We start from the raw sequence: 25,539 nt of genomic DNA, 5'->3' as shown, positions 1-25,539 counted from the left end.
GCCCCCTTGCTCTCCCCCCCTTTTTTTTGGGAGGGGGGCCTTAATTAGCTCTGTGGTATTCCCAGAAGAGCCACCTTCTAAAAATTACTAAGGCCAGATTTTTAAATTTTGTTTTTTAAAAATAATTTTGGATGTTTAACATTAGACACCTGCAGCCTGGTTTTTCCAAAGAATGCTGAGCACTTTAAAAAAATAAATAAATCAGGACACACATCTAAAGCTGCACATGCAAAGTTGAGGAGCACTTTCAAGAATTTTAGGACTGAGAACCTGAAAAACTGTCCACAGCAGCTGCAGTTAGTTCTGTGGCAACCCACTGCAGATAGGCATATAAGAGTGCATTGTTACATAAAGGGAATCTGTCCATTTTCTTTAAAAGACCACTATGAACAAAAGCCAATAATACTTAAACCCACCAGTATGTGTCTATTAATATGGTGCTGAACACCAATATAAGAAAGGAGAAGATTTTATCAAGGAAATGGATTTCACTGGCCATATTCCACTAGCTTGTTGTATTAAAAATTAACTAGCTAGCTAGCCAGCCAAGGTTTCAAACAGAGGTAAGTTTTTTCAGCTGGTAAAGATCACATCTTCCCTTGTTTGAACTGGTGCAACTACACTCCTTGCTGGCCCCACCAAAGGTTGAAATCAGGGTTTAGTCTCAAAATATTAAAGCCTCTCTCTAGACTGCACTACAATAGTAAGCAACACATGTCATCATATACTCCTACTTCAAGCATTACACTTCAACTTTTTAAGAGTATAATCAATATAGGAGAAAAGGAGTGAAGGGTGGGGGAGGAAGCCACTGATAAACAGATACAGCCTCATGTTTTTGAAGCGTAATCCTAAAACAACACACAAAGCAAAAGCAGACAGGTGTAGAATCATATTGAGTTAGCACCTTTGTTGTTTGCATCTGATCTTGATAAGACAATGGTCTCCATTTTAAAATTCCCTTCTCATCCTCGAAGACAGAAAGTGATACAGCCACATGAAACACAGCTGTTCAAATTCAAATAGAGAAAGAACTTAAACCCCAACAAACACGAAGAGGCAGATACAAGCCTGTTTGGCAGATTTTTTTTTTTTTTTTTGGGATAAATCTTAAAGAGATAAAAAAATACCCAAAACCAAACTGCACGGTAATCAAAAAAATAATCAAGCTCAAAGGCAGTCACAAAAAATAAAGACTGTATTTTTCCTCCAAAGATCAAAATTATAACTAGCCTAAAGACATTCATGTCGGACAGAAGTTCAGCGTCCAGAATGATTTTTTTGTAATACAAAAATCAGATACTGCAATGTTTTTTCTGCCCAAGAATCCCCTTTGCTCAAACTGCAGAATTGTTCCCTCAACAAATTTTGTGAGTAACTTGCTTTACCTACAACGTACAAACAATTCTTTCTCCACCCTCATCTCATCTAAAGCTCTTCTTTTGTCCTGGTTAGTTTGGTTGCATGTTCCTCTACAAATTTACTCAAATGCTCTAAGTCTCTATTCCCGCCTTCAAATTTAATAGGGTTCTTTTTGTTGTTGCTGGGAGCAAAATAGATGGTGGGAAATCCTTCCACTTTGTAGTGATCATCTGTCATGTCATTGGCAGTAGCATCCATCTTGGCGATGACTAGGTTTTTCTGGTTCTTGTATTTTTTACCCAGCTCAGTGTACACAGGTTCCAGCTGCTTGCAGTGTCCACACCAGGGGGCATAGAACTCTATTAGGACATCAGTCTTTGGATCCATTACTATGGTGTCGAATGTTTTACCCACCACAATCTTCACAGGCCCTTTGTTATTTTTTGGTACTGGCTGGGATTTCACAATAGGTTTCAGTTTTCCTAGAAAAGAAACAAAAAGTGAAGTCAACAAAAGAGGCCACCATTAGACTGAACTAAGTCTCCTCCAGAGAGAGGCTTTAATATTCTGAGGATAAATCCTGATTTCAACCATTGGTGGCCAGCAAGGAGTGTAGTTGTACCAGTTCAAACAAGGGAAGATGTGATCTTCACCATCTGAATAAAATTTACTCTCTATTTGAAACCTGGGTTAGCTAGTTAATTTTTAATATAAGAAGCTGGTGGAATATGGACAGTGAAATCCATTTCCTTGATAAAATCTTCTCCTTTCTTATATTGGTGTTTATCACCATATTAATAGACACATACTGGTTCATTATACTAGCAATGAATATGAATAAAGGACTGCTGTCATTTGAACATACATATTTCATGAGCAAATAAGAAAATTTGGGGCTTACCAACCCTTTCAAGTGACTGACAGACAGTGTGTTAGTACATAGCTAGAATTGTCTAGATGCCACTGTGTCGTCAGAGCAACACAAAGTTAACCAAAAAAAGAAAAGGAATACTTGTGGCACCTTTTCTTTTTTTGCGGATACAGACTAACACGGCTGCTACTCTGAAACCTGAAAGTTAACCAAGATACAAATGCAAGAAGGGGGCAAGAGATAACTATCACCTGTCTAAAACAGAGTTCTGTTTTGAGGCTGTGTATAACTTTATATTGTGGCCACAATCTCAGAAACAGATCCAGGAGGAGGGGGGTGGTGGGGAAGAACAGGACAAAAAAATACCCAACCACCACCAAAACAAAAACACAACCTGCCCCCATGTGTGCAGTCCGTTCACCACCCCCACAGATCACCAACCCTGTGTTTTGGGGGTTTTACCTTTTTTGAATGCCAAAATGAATTCCTTGAGCACATCAGCGTCAAACTCCTCTGGTTCCATGGCATATTTCTTGCCACCCGCATCCAGGATTGCAGCGTTAATATCTTCCCCACTGTCAATCAGCCCCAGATCCTTCATTTCAGAAGAATAATCCTCCTCATCAGAAATGGCAAAAGTATATTCAGGGAAGTCTTTGGCCACCTGTAAGACTTTGCTTCTCCAGTACTGGGTAGCTGAAATCATCAGAACACAAAAGGATTAGCAATTTCTCTCTTCCCCAAAGGCAATTATTTTGGGAGATGCTCACGAGAGTTAAACTCACCAACACGATAATCAAAACTAAAGTCTACAGTATAGTAGACAACCACTAGAGGACGCTTAGCATATCTCTTAGCATCATTGGAGGTCTTGCGATGACCAACGAGTGGCAAAGCATGTTTTGCCACGTGATCCTTTATTTCAGACCCATCAGTAGAATCCTGTTTAAAATAAAAGAGTGCTGCACTTAGAAATGTAAAACTTGAACTTGTTTTTTGGTTTTTTTTTTTTTAAACTATTATCATACAGATGTATTTTATATATAAAACATGCACAATAAATCTCTGAGGTTCTTGAACAGGAGAAGTAGCTTATGCCTTTGGTGTGTCCTCATGAAGCCTTTGGAGGTGGAAAAGGCACAATTAGAGTGATTTCATGCCATTTTAGGAGGCAAAAAAAGCTGGTTCCATTCTCACTCGCCTAAGTGAGAGAAGGAGTAACTCCACTGAACTCAGTGAAGTCACACCAGCATTAAACCAGAGCAAGGACAAATCAGGCCCACTGTAACTAAAATCAAAACCAAACCAAACAGTTAGGGTCTGATCCAAAGCTCACTTAAGTCCGTGGAAAGATTCCCATTGGCTTCAGTGGGGCTTGGATCAGGCCCTTATAATCTTAAAGAAAATATCTACATTTACTGGACTATTAAACTCCAATTTGACGATATGAACTGCTCATGTATATGAATGAACAGAGTCTTCATACATACTTGTAATCAAGCAAGCAGACTTCATTTTTCCTAATAGCCTGGAAAACTACTCACTTTAAGATCCAAAATATTCATTTTGGGCTCGTGTTTTGACTGAAATTTTTCAGGTTGCATGACCACCAGTTTTCCAGGAGTCACTTTCAAGAATTTTGCGATCTCACTGCTGAAGGTGTGGTGAAACTTGTAATCTTCTCTTAAACCATTAGCTGAGAAATTAAAGGGGGGGCGGGGGGGGGAAAGAAATAGTTAGCAACTAAAAGATACTGCACCCAAGGGCTTGTTGACACAGCCTTTCAGTTTGGACTATGATGTGTACCAAAGTGCTGCACTGTAACTCCCCCGTGTGGATGCTACAGGCACTAATTTAGAGGTTCCTAGTTTGCATTCACTTAATCCTCTTCAAACAGGATTACATTAATGCAGACTAGGAACCTTTTACTTCATGCCCACAGCAGGGTTTAAACTAAACTAGTGTTGTCAGGGTTCCTTCCCCACTCTGAACTCTAGGGTACAGATGTGGGGACCTGCATGAAAGACCCCCCTAAGCTTATTCTTACCAGCTTAGGTTAAAAACTTCCCCAAGGTACAAACTTTGCCTTGTCCTTGAACAGTACGCTGCCACCACCAAGAGTTTTAAACAAAGAACAGGGAAAGAGACCACTTGGAGACGTCTTCCCCCAAAATATCCCTACACACCCCCTTTCCTGGGGAGGCTTGAGCATAATATCCTAACCAATTGGTTACAAAATCATCAAAGACCCAAACCCCTGGATCTTAGAACAATGGAAAAATCAGTCAGGTTCTTAAAAGAAGGATTTTAATTAAAGAAAAGGTAAAAGAATCACCTCTGTAAAATCAGGATGAAAAATACTTTACAGGGTAATCAGATTCAAAACACAGGATCCCGCTCTGGGCAAAACCTTAAAGTTACAGAGAACAGGAATAAACCTCCCTCTTAACACAGGGAAAATTCACATAAAACAAAAGAAACTAATCCGCCTTGCCTGGCTTACCTATACTGGTTGCAATATTGGAGACTTGGATTAGGATGGGTTGGAGAAGATGGATTTCTGACTGGTCTCTCTCAGTCCCAAGAGAGAACAAACACGCAAACGAAGAGCACAAACAAAAGCCTTCCCCCCACAAGATTTGAAAGTATCTTGTCCCCTTATTGGTCCTTTGGGTCAGGTGCCAGCCAGGTTAGCTGAGCTTCTTAACCCTTTACAGGTAACAGGACATTGCCTCTGGCCAGGAGGGATTTTATAGCACTGTATACAGAAAGGTGGTTACCCTTCCCTTTATATTTATGACGCTTTTACTTCATGCCCAGAGCAGGTTTAAACTAAACTAGTGTAAATGGTGAATTCTCTGTAACTTGAAGTCTTTAAACCATGACTGGAGAACTTCAGTAGCTCAACCAGAGATTAGGGACCTAATACAAGAGTGGGTGGGTGAGGTTCTGTGGCCTGCAATGTGCAGGAGGTCAGACTAGATGATCATGATGGTCCCTTCTGACCTCAGAGTCTATGAGCATCCACACAGGAGTTACAACACAGCATTTTGGTACCCCGCCCTCCACCCCCCCTCGGTAATCCAAACTTCAGGGCAGCGTAGACATAGCCAAAGATTAAAATCCTTTAACTCTAGTTTAAAGAAATTCTCCCCTTACCCCATGATTTGGAAAGTAGTGGCACCTTAGAGACTAAACTTTTAGAATTTTATACCACCTCAGGTATTACTGTATTTCCACCCACAGGTGAGAATCTGGAGACAAATTTAGCATGCACCTTGGACTGCGCCTCACTTGAACTCTGCCCACCAATCTATCTCCCCTGAAATTTATTCTAGTACTCCAAAACCCTGAGCAACTTCAAATAGCTGCTTTACAATATTTATTTTAATATATTTTGGAATATGCACCTTTCAAAGTAATGTTTCTGGCTCTCTCCTAAATGTGGGACTGTGCAACAGTTTGCTGTGTTGGAATGGCCAGATTAATTGTGAAACTGTACTGCCATGCAGGTGATCAGAGCAGTAAGAGCTAACAAGTATGCTTTGCCATTGGGAGAGGAAAGAGGGAATATCTTGCTGCTCTCTATCCCCCTTTGGTGGATGCCAAGAGGGGCATTGACTGGTTCAAATGATCTGTGTCCAGCCTTCCTCCCCCAAAGGGAGGGAGGCAGTAATATTTGGCCTCTTGTATATTTTAAACACTGCACTCTTCCCAGAGCAATGGGCAGGAGTAACTGGATTGTCAATGATCTGCACTGAGGGACTGGAGAGAAGCACACCCATCCTCAATACTTCCCCATTCCCAGACAACAAGGTAGAGCCCCCTATTCCTCAGTGGACGGAAAAGAAGATCCTTCCTACCAGTCTGTCTTTGAGCTTCCTCTGCGCCCCACTGCCCCCTCCCGGTGCTCATACACCCCAATTCATTAACTGCCTCTCAGCTACCAGCCTTGCCTCTCCACACACTTGTACTGCTGGTTCTGCATCAGTTCTTCTCCCACACCTGGCCTGACCTCCTGTTGCAGCCATACAGCCGGCTTCTTCCTGTTGACTCCCTACTCAAGGAAGTGTGAGGCAAATGTCATCTGGAACAGTCAGGAGGGAGGCAGCAGATGTCAGGAGGGCAGGTAGGGGAGCAGAGAGGTCAGGACTGGTCTCTCTCAAGAGTCTTAGAGTACATCCTCCCTCCTTCCCGGCACAACGCACCCCAGAGTTGTCCCAAAGTATTATGAAATAGCTAGTCCTCAGAGGACCTCTACCTGAGATGTTAGCTAGTTTCCTAAGGATTAAAGGTAAACTGAAAAGCTAAAATAAAAATTAAAATCAGCAGAAATAGGTGAACACTCCCGGCTAGGCAGTCCATGGGAGAACACAGATATGCTTTTAGCTTAGTATTTGAAAAATATAGTTTACCAGCATCTTGATACAGCTGGTAGGCTTTGTCCATCTCTCCATTAAAGATGCCAATGATTATGACATCATCACCATCCTTCAGAAATTCTTGTACCTGTTTGGTAGCCTGAATCTGTTTGGATGGAGGACCAGCCTGATCAATCATGTAATCAACAATACCTGGGACAAAAACAAAAAAAAGTTATTCAGAAGATTTTACTTGAAAGCAAGGTTCAGGTATTGTGCGTCTGTAGCAATTTCAATCTTGTAAAAACCGCATTTCAGTTGGAGATCAAGCTTTCTAAACAGATGCTCTACAGCAACAACAACAAAAATGCTAATTGATCAAGATTTAGACCCTCTAATTTCAGGTGTTCAGTTTACGACTGCTTCTCAGAAGAGCTGAGCAACTGCTACTTCCACCAAATTCAATTGGTGTTGCGATTATTTGGCTCTTCTGAAAATCCAAGCCCCATTTATTTGAAACTGAGCATCCAAAACACAATGCTGAAAATGCTGACTTTAATTCCTCCTGGGTTTTAATCTGGTTAAGAACAGCACTTAACCCTGTCAGCACTTAAGTGAAACACATATCAGTGCAGTGGAATGGTTGCCCATACTGGCACTGCTCTGTCACCTATATATAACTTCTTGTTTTTGTAAACTGGTTTGAGTTGTCTCCCATATGAAAAGGTGCTATAAGTAGGGCCCTACCAAATTCATGGTCCATTTTGGTCAATTTCATAGTCATAGGATTTAAAAAATCGTAAATTTCATGATTTCAGCTATTTCAATCTGAAATTTCAGGGTGTTGTAATTGTAGGGGTCCTGACCCAAAAAGGAGTTGTGGTGGGGAGGTCGCAAAGTTATTGTGGGGGGGTGTGTGTGTGGTACTGCTACTTTTACTTCTGCGTTGCTGGTGGTGGGGTGCTGCCTTCAGAGCTGGGTGCCCGGCCAACAGCCGCCACTCTCAGGTTGCCCAGAAGCAAGGGTGGCAATACCGCGACCCTCTTAAAATAACCTTGAGACACCCACCCCCGCAACTCCCTTTTGGGTCAGGACTCCCCAATTTGAGAAACGCTGGTCTCCACCATGAAATCTGTACAGTATAGGGTAAAAGCACAGAAAAGAACAGATTTCATGGGGAGAGACCAGATTTCATGGTCCGTGACACGTTTTTCATGGCCGTGAATTTGGTAGGGCCCTAGAGATAAGGCCTAGGGCTCTAAGAGATTCAGTCAATCCTGTTAGCCTAGGCAAAGGAGAGAATGCAGTTTTCCATGCCCTCTCTCTCCAGCTACACCAACAGCTGAAGGTACACAAGACTTTTACAAAGTGTTTGTGGTTCATCCTTCCGCCCCACCCCCCCCATTTCTAACTCAAAATAGTAAGACCTGTTACCATATTTTTCTCGTGGGCCATTGTAGTCAAAAGGCTTGCCCTTGCGGAAGATTTTCAGAGTTGGATAGCCAGAGACATCGAACTTCTTTGCGAGATCTGTTTCAGCAATGGCATCCACTTTAGCTAGAGGAATTGGGGGTGTGCGTTTGCTGAGCTCCTGGGCAGCTTTCTCATACTCTGGAGCGAGCCTTTTGCAATGTCCACACCTAAAGAAAAAAAAAAAGCGGTGTGTGTGTGTGTATTTTATAGGTAACAATATCTAGTATGTGGCTTCTTACCTTCCAAGCATATGAAGTGGATAAATTCACATTTCCAGAATGGAAAATAAGTAGGGATGTAGACATTCTTAATTTTTTCCCCTGGTGACTCTTCAGAGAGTTGCTTTCTTAATAAAGGCTGTAACTGACCTGGCTTTAACCACATCACAACATGCCCTCAGCCTATTAAACATGGTATATCTCAGGGAGGATAAGTTGCACAGAGTTACTCCTCTAGCTTTTCACCTGCTGAGAACTAAATCTCAGCAATGGATTAAGTTTTGAGTTTAAAGTGACCAATGATTTTGTCAGAGCTTGTGGGGAGGAAAAAACCCCCCCAAAACAAGCCACAAACCCCAACAAATAGCAGCTAACTTTATCCTCAACAGAAGCTCAGGACTGGAGTAATGGGGTGATAAAGGTCAGAAATGAATCATGCTATAGTGGAGTCAAACACTATGCAATATACCCAGGTCTATGTGACTATCTCCAATGCTCCCCCCAACTTTCATGAGGAAGAGCTCTTCAAAATATCAAGTTCAGTATAAGCTTTCTAACCATCAGAGGAGTGAAGTTTTGGAATAGCCTTCCAAGTGAAGCAGTGGGGGCAAAAGACCTATCTGGCTTTAAGATTAAATTTGATAAGTTTATGGAGGAGATGGTATGATGGGATAAAATGATTTTGGTAATTAATTGATCTTTAAATATTCATGGTAAATAGGCCCAATGGCCTGTGATGGGATGAGATCTGAGTTACTACAGAGAATTCTTTCCTGGGTATCTGGCTGGTGAATCTTGCCCATACGCTCAGGGTTTAGCTGATGGCCATATTTGGGATTGGGAAGGAATTTTCCTTCAGGGCAGATTGGAAGAGGCCCTGGAGGTTTTTCGCCTTCCTCTGTAGCATGGGGCACAGGTCACTTGCTGGAGGATTCTCTGCTCCTTGAAGTCTTTAAACCATGATTTGAGAACTTCAATAGCTCAGACATAGGTGAGAGGTTTTTTGCAGGAGTGGGTGGGTGAGATTCTGTGGCCTGCATTGTGCAGGAGGTCAGACTAGATGATCATAATGGTCCCTTCTGACCTTAGTATCTATGAGTATTCCCATTTAAATACACAATTCATTCAAAACAGAATACCATTCTAAGAATGCAGTCAAGCAAGCAAGCAAGCCATTTTAAGAAGGGATAAGTTTATAGGAAAACTAAATTCGACAGGTGGGAGCCCACAGCTGCCCCTCCCTTCCAGTTTTACAGCCATGCCACATCTGTAAAAGAAGAGAAATTCGCATTCTGTCTTACCACGGGGCATAGAACTCCACCAGCATTATGTCAGCATCATTCACTTCTTCATCAAAGTTATCTTTGGTCAACACCAGTGTAGCTTCTGGTGGAGGGGTCCAATTTGGATCCGAAACCTCTCTAACTTTAGCCACAATTGCTGAAAGACAATTGAATACACAAGTTCGTAATTTTGCATATCCATGCCATCCGTATCTTTCCTAGTGCTATAGCATCAGTCTAAGAGGAAGATTTGAGATCACCAAGAATTTGAGACATTAGTGACTGAGTATTATCTTGGATTGAGCAGATGGCTAGGACCAAGGAACTCCTGAATTCTAATCCTAGTTATACCCTTACTTGTTTGAGCTCCTTTTGTACCTTACTTCTTTGTTAATGGACCCCGTAGAAATTCAAATAATAAACAAAATGTCAGTATTTTAATTCATGCTCCTCCAGGTTTACAGAGCGCAAATACAGTACATTGTAACAAGTTATTTCAGTGTCTCCTTTTCTTATTGAACATTTTGGAATGGCAGCTCTGGAAGAGCCAGCTTTTATCTCAGCCTGGACAGAAGTACAGTATAATCTCCTTAAGTGTCAAATAAGTAGCGGCTTCACAGCCATTGCCAATATACCAATACTGATACTACTGTTAGCTGGCCTCTCTCAGAGCATGAAAGAGTACCACTTTAACAGCCAACTTGCTGTACATTAGTAAGTGGGGGGAGGGGGGGAAGCAGGGAGAGAGAATCCTTTGGGTATCAGTGACACCCAATACCTGGTGAAGTCATACTGTAACATGAAGCTGTTCAAAATACCCTTAAAAAACACACACACACCCCTACCTTGGCCTTAACATTCCTCCATTTAAAATTCAGCTGAAAGGAAGGTTCTGTGCACTCAGGAACAGATCATACAAATGGATCAGCGTGTTAAAAAAGCTCCACTTACAAGCAGTAAGGTGCTACTTCACCCTTCCATTTGCTTCATTACACTGAACTCAGAGAGAACACTGCTTACCATCTTCTGTTCGGGATCCATCATAATCAACTGTCTGCCCCTTCTTCAGAATTTTGATGGTTGGATAGCCGCTAACTTCAAAACGACCTGCCACAGCAGTGGCTGCAGTAGCATCTATTTTGGCAACTGGAATGGGAGGGTCATTTTCCTTCAGCGTTTTGGCTATCTTTTCATATTCTGGAGCAAACTGCTTGCAGTGCCCACACCTGTAAAATCAGAGACATGAACTTGAAGGTATATTTTGCTACTCTGCATTTCCACAGAGCGTTCCACAAGAGGACCTCAGAATTAGTGTGTTATTTTTCCTGCTATGATTTCAAATCTAGAATAGATAGGAGTGTCCAACTGTATTGTTTTAGTAACGTTTGCCCCTTCTATACATAATCTCTCCAGTTCTTACAGTCACAATGGTTACCATAAGATAGTTAAACTTAGAACACTGCCCCTCCTCACTATGGAAAAAGGAAAGCTCTACATATATATTTATAATCGTGCACAGTATAGAGGCAGGATTTCCATTAATACCAGCCAGAGGACTAAACCCCTAAAATTTCCCATCAGCATTTTACTCATGTCAAGTTCTTTATCCTGGTCACAATCTAGGAATCTTGAGCGGGCTTATCCTTATGATCTGTAGGGTCACTTATGAATGGGCTGAGATGAGGTAAGGAAGAGAAGTGAGAGTTGCCTCTTGATCAGATGGGAAGGGATCAGGCCACTCCATGAGTTGCTAATCCAAGCCGTTGCTTGTGCAGAAAAGGTGACATTTTTTCAGGTGAAGCAGGATAAGGAGACAAAAAATGAACTATATTGCACACAAAGTGGTTTTAGAATGTTGCAGCAAAGACAGGGAAAAAACCCACACAAAACACAAACAAACAGAAAAACCACAGTCAAAACAGCAAATAGTTCTTAAACTGCTGTGCATATGTGGGCCCACCAGTAGAGAGACTGCAACAGTCAAGTTCGGTGATCAGGTTGTCCGTGGATGGCGCCTGTATGAAGCGAGAGCACAAAGGGTGGTGAGCACGAGTCGAATCAATGGTCTGATCCAGTATGACGGGTCTCATACTCCTATCTTGGAGTCCAAAATTATTGCTGTACTTGCCCACCCAGTAACTACATTAATATTATTTAACTGATATTGTTAAGCACTTTTGAATGGTAAGATTATTAAGAAGTGCTGGCTACATGGAAGTTCTCGAGACTCTGACCTTCAGCCATAGTCTCCATTATGCTCTCTGTTTTTAATATCAAGAAACACTCATGCTTTGATTTGAAGTTGTCCATGCCTGAAGAGGAGTTTCAGAAAGTTTAAGCAAGATCCATTCAGCTATTTTTGAGTTAAAGGGCAACCAACTCCTCCTATCGACCTCCAAACCACTCCATTATAAAAACCGTAACCACTATTTGAATAAGGCTACAGCAGAAACAACAGAACTGCGAATCCTGGCATAGATGGAACCATCATTAAAGACTTTGGGTGAAATCCTGACCCCACTGAAGTCTTTTGCTAAAGTCATTGGTAATGATTGTGGGGGGGAAATAAACACAACTGTGTGAGCACGCGTGTGGGGGACCACTACGGAGCATGTTCAGCCAGCAGCTAAGAAGAAATAAAAGGTGCCTAACAGAGTGCCATCCACCTTTGACAACATTGTACACCCTCTCTGTCTGGCCATCCTAGAAATCCATATAGGGGCTGGGGCTGCTGGGACAGCCTGCATGACAGAGAGAGAGTTAGTCTTATTTCCACAGGAAAATCTTAAATCAGTTTTGTTTAGCATCAAGGCCAGGTGAAAAAAGTTAAAAGAAAAAAGCGTTTCCATCTTTGTCCATTACAAAGATATGGCCATCAAAACATACATAACTATGCCCTACAAAAAAAAAAAAAAAAAAAAAAAAAAAAAATGCAGTCAGATTCCAGCTACAAAGGTGGGAATTCATCTCTTCCTGATTCCATTCAGATATTACATGATGGAAGCCAATACAAAAAGCTAGATAGGTTCATCTAAATGCTAACTGGGACCAAATTTTCAACTTTAACACTACGAAGAGATCATCTTTCTCACTCAAAAAAAGTGTTTTGCATTTAATTTGCTTGGCTGCTTTTATGTTAATACATTGTCAAATTATAGTTTAAAAAATAAAAACAGTCAGGCAACGCAAAAGGTTCCTGCAGCAGTGCTAACTCAGCATCGTGCCAAAAAACAGTTTCTGCTTCCATGTTTTCCTTTAGCCTATTTCTGTCTGTGGTGTAAAATGCACTAGATTAAATATACTGGCCTAAATTCTGTTTTCAGTTGTATCAATATAAATCCAGGGTAACTCAGAGGAGTTACACCAATGTAAATTGAGTATCTGCAGAATTAGACTACTGAGATGTACAGCAAAACACTGTTAAAAATGCCAACCTTAAGGGGGCCAATTTTTAGTTATAACATATCCCTATTACATTGTTCCACCCCAATGTCAAGTCGCCTTAAAGTGGGCAGAAATAGCCTCATGATAATACCCTTGAACAGGGAGCTCCCCAACCAGAGAATCACTAGTGTCTAAGTCCTGCTCCCAGCCCCCAATGGAGGGAGATGATCAAAGGCTGGCCAGAGTGCACTGTATTATGGCTCCTTTCTGCTTCTCAGGGCCATGGAGTACCAAGGGAAGCAAACCCAGGCTGCACCTACTCACAGTGGGGAACTCCTGCATGTCTTTGGAATATAGGCAACTATATAGTAAGGTAATTTGAAGCTCCCTTTGCCTCCCAATTCAGTCCCAACTCCAGACGCATTAAGGGGGTAACTGAGAATTCCTAGCTATTTTCTGACACTGGGCTGAATTCTGCCCAGACCTTACCTGTGTGTGCAGTGGGGAGGATGCAAGGGGCCTTCTCCTTCCTTATTCTCCCACATGACGTGCATAAGAGGCAGGCACAATTGCAACGCCTGTGGTCAGAGCAGCTCTGTATCTACTCCCCCAGGGCTACACAGTGCCCCAAGCGGCTAGAGCCATGACTACCTACAGTGTGTCCAGCAGTCAGAAGAAACAGGCTGCAGTTCATACATAGGTGCAGTTGCAGGCATATTCCTAGAGTATGCTGGGGAAGAGTTCTACCTCCCGGGGTAGAATGCCTCCCAGTGCTCCCCTGCAATCATGCTGCTCTACGTCACACCTCATTCTAGGTTCTGCCTAACTGGCACAATCCAGACCACTGTGATTTTAGCTATGTAGATCTGCATGCTATTAAACTGCAAGTGACAAATCTGTCCACTGAAAGCCATACGTGGATCACACAAACCCAGCTGAAATCTGTATACTAAAATAAATGTGACTGACTCCTGAAGAAAGTATTTAATGGAGGGTTCGAACCCCATGGACATATCCATTTGGGATATAAAAACGCTGCAAGTTTCGAACCTACCATGGTGCATAGAACTCCAACAGCACGGTGTCTTTGTCTGCAATAAAGGTATCGAAGTTTGCATCGTTCAGAACTAAAACACCATTTTCTTCTTTAACTTCAGAATCATCATCATCCTCATCGTCATCGTCATCATCTTCATCGTCGTCATCCTCTTCCTCTTTTGTAACAGATTCTAGAAAAGTGGGGGGGGGGGGAGAACCAGTTCATGTTAGGTTGTTTCAAGTTTAATGATAAAGCAACACTGTCAGTTTAAAAATTATATTTTTTTAAAAGTAAAAAACAAAACGAAACACTTTGCAGACTATGATCAGAGTGTAACCGATGCAGCTATGACTGCCAGCGTTTGCAGAGAGCCTGAAAAATAGCTCTGAAGTGTGGTGTCCTAGGCATTTTAATAGATGCTAATTCATATGCCAATGAAGATGACACTTTAAATATCAACACAACTGATCATCTGTTCAAAGCATATAACATGAGAAAAGAAAGGACATTATGAATATTTACATCAGTATTTTCCAAACTGTGCGGTATGCCTCCTTGGGGAGGGGCAGGAGGGCGGAGAGGGAGAGGACACAAAGAACTAGCCAGGTAGGGCGAGGCATGGAAGATGTATAAATTAGGATCTAAGTCTTTAATACCACATGGCAAGGTTGTGGTGGGTGAGTATGCAATTGTTTTCATTTAATTTTTTTCCCAAAGTATGAGAAACTGATTTTATTCTTGCATTCGCTCACTGAAATTATACTAATCAGTTTCACTTTCTGGTTCTCAGTTCAGGAAATTGTTCAATCCACAACAAGATTTTCATTACAGTAAAAAAAAAAAAAAAAAAAAACCCCAACCAACAACCCCAAACCCACCACCTTGCAAATTTTATCTAGATACAATGGTTTCAAAGACTTTCTATGTGTTGCACCCGTTATGGCCTTGCACCTGCATTGGGATCCTCTAGCGCAGGGGTAGGCAACCTATGGCATCTGTGCCAAAGGCAACACATGAGCGGATTTTCAGTGGCACTCACACTGCCTGGGTTCTGGCCACCGGTCGGGGGGCGCTGCATTTTAATTTAATTTTAAATGAAGTTTCTTAAACATTTTAAAAACCTTATTTAGTTTACATACAACAATAGTTTAGTTATATATTATAGACTTATAGAAAGAGACCTAAAAATGTTAAAATGTATTACTGGCACACGAAACCTTAAATTAGAGTGAATAAATGAAGACTCGTCACACCACTTCTGACAGGTTGCCGACCCCTGCTCTAGTGCAAACCCCTGCATCCATGTGGAATCCCCTTAGATGTCCTAGATGTAGTAAAATTCCGTGTGATAATGTAGACAAATCTGAACAAACAAAGAGCTTGAATTACCTGACAGCGTTTAATGATGGAAGACAGCAAGAGACTAACTCAGATCACCATTCTGGATATATACTGAAATTAAGGTTTCAGAGTAGCAGCCGTGTTAGTCTGTATTCGCAAAAAGAAAAGGAGTACTTGTGGCACCCTAGAGACTAACAAATAACAAATAAATCGGTTAGTCTCTAAGGTGCCACAAGTACTCCTTTCCTTTTTACTGAAATTAAGGTGTTTGCTTGGATTTATACCGAGGTAGAATTTGACCTGCCGATTATGCTGTTGCCAGCTTCAGGATAAATGGGCAATATACCAGCTACAACATTATAGCTTTCATCATTTTACTACTCAGTGTTTATTCAGAGTGCTATTTTAAGAGTGAATGTATCTGAAGCATTTCCCCCTTGTTTAAATGTTTTGTTGTAGGAGGCAACCGTGAGGCAGTAGAACTTACTAAATAGTCCTCAAATCTACAGATACTGAGCGGAGGGGGAAGAGGGAGAGAAAGAGAAGAAAGCAGCCAGTCAATCCTGGGTGAAGGTTGTCCTAGCTTTCGTTTGTGTATGTTATTTCCACTGCCATGTTCATTCTTGGTTTGGAATTAGGATGCCCCCTCTCTTGTTAAGAAGCCACTTGAGGGATCAAACCACACCAGCAACAGATAACACTGATATCATTCAAAAAAAAGTAAGCCTTATTAAAGAACTTTCAGTGAGTTCATGTAATAGAACAAGCACTAACAAAGCCAAAGCGCTCATTAGCTGCAGGAAAAAGTATTGCCACTGCAGAGCCCCACTATTAAAACGATTATTAATTTCCTCACCCATGTCATGGTGAATGTCCAGTCATCTTGTGAACAAACAGACTGGCACGTAGTAAGACAAGAAACCATGTAAGTGCCTAGCCAAACTTATCTGTTCCAGGCAGGATTCCCAGCTGGGAAAATGTTCTGGCTGCATCTAGAGTTTGTGCATCCAGGATTAAAGGAACACATGAGGGCTAACGGGCAAGGGAGTGGGAATAATAATGGACTACATTCTTTTCTCAGTTATGCTGGTGTAAGTCCACTGATGTCCAATGAAGTACTCTGGAGTTACTTGGATTTCCAACAGTGTAACTGAAAGCATAACCGGACCAGAGAGCAGTAGCTTCTAGGGCCACAGGAGGCAAGTTTTACTGCAGGGAGAGTGGCATTGCTCAGTAAGTTTCTCCTGTTTTTAACTCCCCTTCAGCCCCAAAGCCATTTGTATTTCAGGTAGGTGTGTGTTACTTTTAATTAACATTCAGCTTTAAAGGGTATCTGATACCACAGCTTCTGATGAAATGAGTGCTTGAAGGAGCCAGAAGGCTTGCAGAGGTTATCTATCATAGAGTAGCAGATATCTGGATGCAGATTAAGTTTCTTTAATCAACACTGCTACTGTTTCACCTGCTCTCAAGCGGCAACTGCAAACACTGATTTAAAATTGGTCAATGCACTTGAAAAATGTATGTTACTACTTTGTATTTCCAAAGCATTTCCCCACACAGATCCCAAAGCACTTAAACATGAAAAAAATCTCAAAGCGTTCCTGGGAGTTAGAAAGTATTACTATATCCATTTTATAGATAGGGAAACAGAGAGAAAGAGGTACAAAGGACTGGATTTTTAGAACTGCTTAGCACCCAGAGTTTCCAGTAAACTTGTAAACAGAGCTGCAAGTGAGCAACAAGTTTATGAAATCAGGTCTCCACATGTATTGAGGGTGCTCATCATTTTTGAAGCAAGTCACTCAAGACTTGATTTTCAGGTCACAATGAAATTCTGCGGCAGAAATGAGAAGTCAGTTCAGGACTCCGAGCCTTGTCACTAGTCACCGGACCCCGCTGTGTACCATTACTTACTTACACCCACCCACCCATCACTCTTTAGGTTGCAAAGTCAAGCATTCAGAGTTAAATGTCAGAATTAATATTGCCTCCACAAAATGAACTCACAAGACCATGGAAGTTTTGCATAAGTAAGAACATAAGGAGTCCAGGCCTAGTTCTACTAGTTTATTAAATGGAGGTCTAATTTTACTGCAGCTTCTGTAATTACCTCAGTATCCTTAAAACGCTTCATAGCTTTCTACAGAAGAACTCCTTGATAGGCCACATAGATCATTCTACACTGCTGACAGTAATATTACACTACTTCATTCCCTTGCCCCTTTTACTTCACTGTCAGAAACAAAAAAAGCATCATATCCAGGGTGGATAAAAAATGACCCTCCCCCCAACAGATTTTCTTTTGATTTTGCTATTTAAATTATAAGAAGTTTCTTTTTTAAAATAAACCTGTTTAAAATGAAATCGGAATTTAATACAAAATATGTTAAGGTCTAAACTTATTATCTCTCTTAAAATATTTAAATAAAAATAAATATGTTGAACCCATGAGCTTCTATAAAAAACGTTGAGTTCAAGGCTGCTTTTCTATACAAAGAAAGACTAAGGGGACAAACATCTAACTTTTGAGGTCAGGCTTTATAAATATGGCACAATAGGCTATGAAACTTACGAGACTCATTTTTAAGAGACTTAGGCAAGTAGGAACTTATATTCCAGTTACTTTCACTTAGGCAAGGGCATATTTGAAAATTTTCCCAGACTGACCTGAAATAGTTTAATTCACTGACTACAGTTAATTTCTCAGTTTAATAAATCATTTAGTTGTAAATGTGAAACATGTTTTGATAAGAGAAGTTTATGTATTCAAAATGTTTAATGTTTTAATAAAAATAAATTGTATATGCTGTTTTGTGTGTTTAATTAAACTAGTTACCATCCTACTGCAGCTGGACACAAATCAAGATAAAGTTAATTATTCAGTAAATAAGCAATATATCATTCACCCTCTTCTAACATACTAAAATGTACAATTAAGAATCTGAAAATATTAAGCTATATAGTTGCTTAAGTCAGTGTACCCTCCTAGGTAGCAAAAAGATGTACTAAATCTAATGTAAAGGCTCTATTTAGTTGTAATCAATATTTTTAATGGTTATATCAACCAATAAGAATGCACCTTTCTTTATAAAATAACTGAAGTACAAAAGGAAAAGTTGATTAAAAAGAAATCACTGATTTAAATTAATCCACCTCTTGCACTTTCAAGCGCAGACTTATAATTTGCTGGTCGTAGAGTTTATCCACTTTTGCCTCTAGTTTCACTAGTGTCATTGCTCCTTAGACTGTCTACCTTCAAGTCTGCTGTCAGTTTCAGAAGGATATGACCTGCTAAAGATGTGATGCAAAAACAACCCCTGCACACACAACCCAGCAAATGAAACTTTAAGTTAGAGATTTAAATTTTTTAAGTCAGGTGCCCTGACAGTTACAGAATGAGGCTAGCCTGTTGAGAGACTACAGCTGAAATTGCAGAAGTAGCAAATAAATATTTGCATATAAAGACACAGGTCTGTGCGGAAGGAAAAAGAGATATAGCTATAATCAAATTTAAGTCTATGTTTGTCTTTAAGCTTCCTGAAAAAGAAATTGATGAGGCAGTTAAACAACAAATTTTGTTTCAAAATAAAACCTCACATAAACAGTCACACCAAGTGACCAGCAAATTCAACAAGTCATTACTGAGGGTTAAACTCTCTCTACCTTCTGATAAATAGGAGTAACTTCTGATCACTTCAGTGGGAACCGAACACACAGAGGATGGAATTTCAAGAAAATAAACTTGTTGCTTCAACCCTGCCACAGGTCTTAAGAAACATACCAGAACATTCATCCCAAGCTCTGGGTGCATCTTGGATGATCTTCATGCATATTTCTGGCTGGAAGTTTGCATAACTGTGGTGGATCACATAGATAATGTTTGCATATTTATCATTATTAAACAGTTATCAGAAGAAGGGCCTATTTAGGATTTAGTGTTTTGTTTTTTTAAAGTTACATATGGTCCCACACCAAAACCCTGTATCCAAATACTAAAGATTTTTGGATCTAGATGCAAATTTCACAGCTGGCTCCATCGCTAAGATCTTGAATCTGAACCAGACTTCATTGAACTCTGAGGCAGTTCAGTCTTGGATTCAAATCTGAACTTTGGAGCTTGGGCCCAGCCCCAAAATAAATATGCATAGGAAATGAGGGAAGGACACTCAATGTTAGAACAAAGACAAAATATCTCCCACAAACTTATTCACCTGTGGAGGATTCTTAGTTTTAATTAAGGCTGTGATTATGTCACAAAGGTCTCAGAAGCTGACCTCTGTGACATTTTCTGCCACTGCAGCAGGCGGACCCTGTGCAGCTGCCCAGCCGCGGCGTGAGGCCAGCAGACCCCCACCTCTGCCCAGCCACTGGGGGACTCTGCAGCTACCAGCTGCCTGGGGCGACGGGACCCCGCAGCAGCCCAGCCCCAGGGCAGTGCGACCCCAGAGCTCCTATGCACCACGTCGGTGGGGGACCCAGAAGCCCCAGCAGCACTGTGTACTGAGCCCACCAACCCTTTTGTCAGGGATATTTTTAGTGAAAGTCAGGGACAGGTCACAGGCTGCTGTGATTTTTTGTTTATTTCCTGTGACCTGTCCCTGACTTTTGCTAAAAATATCCGTGATAAAAATTTAGCCTTAGTTATAATGTAGTATGTTCTAGTTCTTCTGGTTTAGATGCTCATGCCAGAACAGGGGTGAGCAAACTCTTTGGCGTGAGGGCCACATCTGGGTGGGGAAATTGCATGCAGGGCCATGCCTGTAGGGCTGGGGCAGGGGGTTGGTGTGTGTGTGTGTGTGTGTGTGGGGAGGGGGGAGTGCAGGGTGTGGGAGGGGTTGCGGTGTGCAGGAAGGAGCTTGGAGTTGGGGCGGAGGAGGGGTGCGGGGCGTACGACGGGGCTCAGGGCAGGGGTGCAGGGTGCAGCAGGGGGCTCAGGGCAGGGGTGCAGGGTGTGGGCTCTGGCCTGGTGCCGCTTACCTGGAGCAGCTCTGGGATGGCAGTGGCGCCACGCCAAAGGCAGGCTCCCTGCCTGCCCTGGCCCCTCACCACTCCCGGAAGCGGCCGGTACCAGGTCGCTGCAGCCCCTGGGGGAAGGGGCAGAGGGCTCCGCGCACTACCCCTTGCCTGTGGGTTGCACACCCGAAACTCCCATTGGCCAGGAATGGGGATCTGTGACCAATGGGAGCTTCTGGTGTGGAACCCACAGACGAGGGCAGTGCACAGAGCTCTCTGCCCCCCCCCACCCCTCCAGGGGCTGCAGGGACATGGTGCCGGGCGCTTCCAGGACTGGCGCGGGGCTCGCGGCGCCATGGGGGTGGCAATCCCGCAAGCCGGATGCAAAGCCCTGAGGGGCCGGATCTGGCCCGTAGTTTGCCTACCCCTGTGCTAGACGTTCCTGTAACGTGATGCAAAAATCAAGGACCTGCTAACTTATAATCATTACAGAGCCTATGGCACTTTTAATAAAACCAGTAAGTCATTCACAATCTTTTCTGTACTTGTGCTCCCTCTTCCATACTGGGATCCACCTGCTACCACCCTCCCATTTAACAGCTTAGGAAGGACAGGGTGGTTATGACTCCCAGACACTTGGTCACAACACCGAGCTTGATAAATCCACCTGTAAGAATATTAACCCATGTGACCAAGCAGAAGCTCACGTCAGGAAAGGTCATAGCCAAACTACCCCTCTGGTCCCCCGCAACTTAAACTATATTTAGTATTCTTCTTCTTCACTGCCTATACAAACTTAGTTAATGCAGAGTAACATTACTTAACTGCTGTATCCCTAGACAGGTGTCTGCATTTCAGTGGTGAAAGTAGTGGTTTGAAAATATATCCCTTACTTATCTCACAGGGGTTTTGAGAGAATTAAGAACTGTAAAATACATTGTGGTCCACAGATGAAGGGTATTATGGGTATGCAATGGATTACTATTAAACTAATGCATATCAGAGGAAAATAAACCTCCAGTTTACATATAAAAGTCTTTGATATTGGCAGTGTGGTACTGTACTCTGTGCACCAGTCATCTGCGAATGGAGGGCAAAATTCTGGCCCCATTGAAGATAATGGCAAAGCTCCCACTAACTTCAGTGGGACCAGGATATCATCCTGAGATGTTTGTGAGCAAATCCTCTGCAGGTAACAGGGAAATAAACTCTAAGACAGCTGTATTCTGAAAGCTGACCAAAGCAAGTGTTCAGGTGAGCAGCCACGCAGCATGGACAGTGTCATACTAAAGAAGCTTCCTAAGGAAGAGTAAAGGTATCTCCTGATTGCTGATTGAAAAGTAGTAGTAAAACAGAGAGAGTAGAATATACCCTCCCACATTAAAGTTCTCCTGATCCTCATATAGCAAAGCTTGAGAACCTTTATAGTTGTGTTGCCCCCAAGGCCCTGATCCTGTAAATGTTTTTGCAGGTGAGTAATTTTTCACACACGTACTTTCATTAAGTTCAATGGGACTATTCACCTGAGCAAGTATTTGCAAGATTGGGATCCAAGTGATTACCTCAGAATCTCTGCTCCAACAAAACTACATACAGTGCCTAACATTTTGGAAGACAAACAAGAAGATTATTGTTTTAATTTGTGTGTGAATAAGGTTTCTAAAAAATTGAACCCCCATCATTTTATATCATGTCCTCAGTCCAATCTAGACTATAAATTATTTCTAATGCAAAGCAGCTTTGTCTCATCTAATTTTGGAAGTGAGGAAACATGCATGGATGATAGAGACACTTAAGATTCAGCAAAACAAAAATGCAACAGAATATTATTTGAAATAAGAGCCACCTCAGAATATAGAGCTTGTAAATATCCTCAGTATTCCGTGTTCCTTTTAATTCTGAAAGGCGTGCTATGTTTAATGTGAAAGGAGACAGTGAATACTAAAGGATGCTAGCTCTTCATTTTATACTTTGCAGGAGGAGACAGGAAGAATGAGCTGCAAGTCAAAGTAATAATTTTCACAGCCTAGGACAAGTAGAAGCCCCATACGAATAGTAAAACACTGAAGAAAGCAACTGCCAGAGTTAGCAAATTGTGATGGATTTTTATTAAATCAAACTAGGCTTTGAGGTCTGTCATTATATAGCCCAAGAGAAGGTTTAGGGAGAAAAAGACCCCTAGAGATCGTTCCACACAACTTCATGAAGTTAATTCTTTTCTACCTCCTATAAAAGCTCTCTCTTTTTAAGACGGTAGTTCCTTAACTTGGAAGGTAATAATTTTTAGATAAGTTGCATTAGGCTAACCACCATCACTACTTATTGATTAGAGGTTTAGATTCATTTCAAGTTCACCAGTGGAAAATAAATGTGTGTGTTTAGGAGAGTACAATTTAATCACCACCAACAGTAATTTAAGTAGTGGTTACGTATTAAGAAGCAAGAAATTCTTCACATTTAAAAACAGTTATTTCGTGGCATTATCCAGTTAATGTTAGGTTAACGTTTCAATTTGGAGCTGTTTTCCAGGCCATTTATTTGCTTCATAAGGTCAAGTGCAATAGTTAGTTCTAGTTACAGCAACATAAAAAGACTAAAAAAATATATTTTTTCATCTGGCAAAATAAGATTAAAGAAATAGAAGTTATAAAATAACTTCAGACTTATTTTAAAACCATGTTTACTTTGCATCGCTCCCTCAAAAGGGCCCAATCCTGCAAACAGGCTTTACTCACAAACATGTTTTGCTGGAACACGTCTTAGAAATGAAATTCACCCTGTCACAGAGTATTCACCTAAGGTGTTATCCCTCAAAGCTCTCAGGCCCTGAGCCTACAACCGACTGTGCACAGACACACCCCTTGTACTGCTATTAAAATCAATGTGCAGTGCATTCAATTGTGGGATTGGCTGTTTAGTAAATGCATAGGCCTCATGCTGACCCTCTGCACTGAGATTAATTTCTCCCTTGGAATTTCTAACCTTATAATAGAATTTTCACTTTCAATGCGAGTGACCCAAGGCAATGAGTTCCAGAATACCTATCTATAAAGAAAGCAAAACAAAGCATAAAATATTTGCACAAAAAGACAGTCAGTCAGTCTTTGGGTTTCTGCAATGCAAATAAGAACAGGACACAAGCTAGTCGGTCAAAAGCAATCAATGAGTTTCATAAATATTGTAAGGGATGTGGCAATTTTATCTAATTAGCAAATCAATAGTCTTTAGATACTCTGGCAAGCATTTTTCTTATTTAACCTCAGGGCTTTAGATTACAACTGCCACCTCCAATTTCCAGAGATTTTGGCTTTTTTACACTTTAACCCCTGTGATCCGCTAACTGCCCTTATTTTCTCATATCTTTTCCTGCATTTTCTATCATTATTTAACATTTTACTTTTCACACATCCTCGAATTCTTTTAATTGCTTACCGACCAGCCCTTGCTTCCCTCCCCCTCCCCGAGTTTTAATCTATTCCTCCTAATTCAACAAGAGACCTCAAGCATCTCTGGAACAGTATCCTCCCAGGGTACAGCAGATTTAGTAGTTATCCCTTTACAAATCCCTCCTCCCTTAAATTTTACAGTCCACAACCTTCTAGCATAAGCCCATTTCATTTTCAGACCGGAGTCAAACTCATCGACTACAGCAGAACTAATCACACACTCACCTCCACCTTGTTCTTCTTCTTGGCATCTTGCTAATATAGCAAGCTGAGCCAGCCCCAGGAGAAGCACTAACAGCCAGACTTTACTGACATTCATCCTTGCATGTACTTGCAATACCCTAAAAACTACACCTTCCCCCACCTGACTTGCTTTGCGCCTCTCCTTTTGCTTTCCTCTCCTTCTTTCTCTTCCTCTTAGGGGGCTGGGCCCAGCCTCCACGCCTGGCCTGAGGTGCCTCTCTCCGATTGGCTGCCTCGGGGATCACCAATCACCAGCTGCCACTAGTTTCAGCTGCAAGAGTCCTGAAGCAGAAGGGGTGGGCATAAGGGGTGAGGACAAAGGAGAGGTGGGGGGGAGGAGGAGGAAAGGGGCGTGGCCTGTCTGCGCAGAGCGGCCACGTCTCGCGTTGGGATTGGCGGGTAGGTCAGAGCGGGAGGCGATAAAGGGGGCAGGGCGAGGCGAGGGTGGGCGCTAGCTGGTGGCGAGCGGCCCGTGAGGGCGCTCCACGTGGGGCTTGTGGGGGCAGGCGGGCGGGACGCTGCGGGTGAGCGCGTGGCTGCTGCAGGGCTGGGGGCGCCTTGGAGGCCGCTGGGCGAGCGGCGCTGGGGAGCTGCGTCCTCAGGCTGGAGCTGCTGGGGCCAAGGGCAGGCCCAGGCTTGCAGGGAACTCGGCTACTATGCATGTGACTCTGAAACGCACACGACACGCTCTTTGCTCCTCACGCGTAGGGGAGGGAGGAACCACAAGCCGCTGGGAAAACCAGGACGCTTCCCTGGTGCCTGAAGCTAAAGCCAGGGGGGGGTCAGTCTGCACCGATTAGCTCTGATTTTCGGCTCTGGTCTGCAGCTTAATCTTGCTATTGTCAAGTGTCTGCTTTCTGTCCTTATGGCTGGCTTTCAATCTCTCCCCCTACCCCAAAGGCTGTGGGGAAGGGAGAAAAGTTTAGAGCATTAAGATGGCAACCTTTTTTGTTGAGGGGATATCCTCTGTTATCTTTGCACTCATGCAGGCGCCAGTCTGAGCACACCTTTTTGCAAAAAGTAAAATACATAGCTGGTGTGACTTCATTTACTTCAGAAAATAAGTAGCTGAGAAGGGGGCATATGCTACAAAGGAGGGTTCTGGGTTTATGCTTCTCCACATGCACATGACTCATCTGCGACTGTTCAACCCAAACTAAGGTGCCACAAGTCCTCCTTTTCTTTTTGCGAATAGAGACTAACACGGCTGTTACGCTGAAACCAAACTTCAGTGTGACCTAAAATAGGTGTGGGAGCTTAGAGCTCTAAGGCCTCATCCTCTCTATAGATTGTTTTAACTTCCCCCTTCCCAAACTTTTCAGAATTATAGAGCGCACCACATACACAAGGTATTCTAGAAAGGGCTAGAAAGCTGATATTCCCCCACCAAGTGTTTTGTAATCTGATTCCAAGATGTTAACAAGGGTAATGGTCCAAACACAACTCAAATTTATTTCAAATATTTAATAGCATTAGTGTGTCTACAATCTCCTTTGTTGCTGCTCTGAACAATTTGAGTGAGGATGCGTGATTGGAGGATTATGTGTGGACAGCAAATTAGA

The 25,539-nt window shown here is 42.2% G+C and overlaps 1 protein-coding gene across 1 annotated transcript; it reads right to left on the bottom strand.

The window, feature by feature from the left end:
• Positions 1-1,179: 1,179 nt before the first annotated feature.
• PDIA4 (protein disulfide isomerase family A member 4) lies at positions 1,180-24,229 on the bottom strand. The gene is made up of 10 exons (XM_074945266.1): positions 23,960-24,229; positions 14,007-14,181; positions 10,589-10,794; positions 9,587-9,725; positions 8,029-8,234; positions 6,649-6,807; positions 3,778-3,929; positions 3,019-3,175; positions 2,696-2,929; positions 1,180-1,844 (listed from the first exon to the last, which is right to left on the bottom strand). The coding sequence occupies exons 1-10, from the start codon at positions 24,051-24,053 to the stop codon at positions 1,429-1,431; spliced, it is 1,938 nt and encodes a 645-aa protein (XP_074801367.1). The 5' UTR covers positions 24,054-24,229; the 3' UTR covers positions 1,180-1,428.
• Between the last annotated feature and the right edge of the window lie 1,310 nt (positions 24,230-25,539).

Source organism: Natator depressus, chromosome 2 (assembly GCF_965152275.1).
Source record: "Natator depressus isolate rNatDep1 chromosome 2, rNatDep2.hap1, whole genome shotgun sequence".
NCBI classification, from domain to species: Eukaryota; Metazoa; Chordata; order Testudines; family Cheloniidae; genus Natator; species Natator depressus.
Note: the sequence above shows the minus strand (reverse complement) of the source record. Positions and strands in the feature narration are given on the sequence as shown.

What these genes read in the sequence shown, in the direction of transcription:
- PDIA4 (XM_074945266.1), bottom strand. Translation starts at nt 24,053, where the DNA reads ATGAATGTCAGTAAAGTCTGGCTGTTAGTGCTTCTCCTGGGGCTGGCT. An exon ending in TTGGAGTTCTATGCACCATG is followed by an intron (nt 10,795 to 14,006) that starts GTAGGTTCGAAA and finishes CTGATTTTACAG; the next exon opens with GTGTGGGCACTGCAAGCAGT. An exon ending in TGAATATTTTGGATCTTAAA is followed by an intron (nt 3,176 to 3,777) that starts GTGAGTAGTTTT and finishes TATTTTAAACAG; the next exon opens with GATTCTACTGATGGGTCTGA.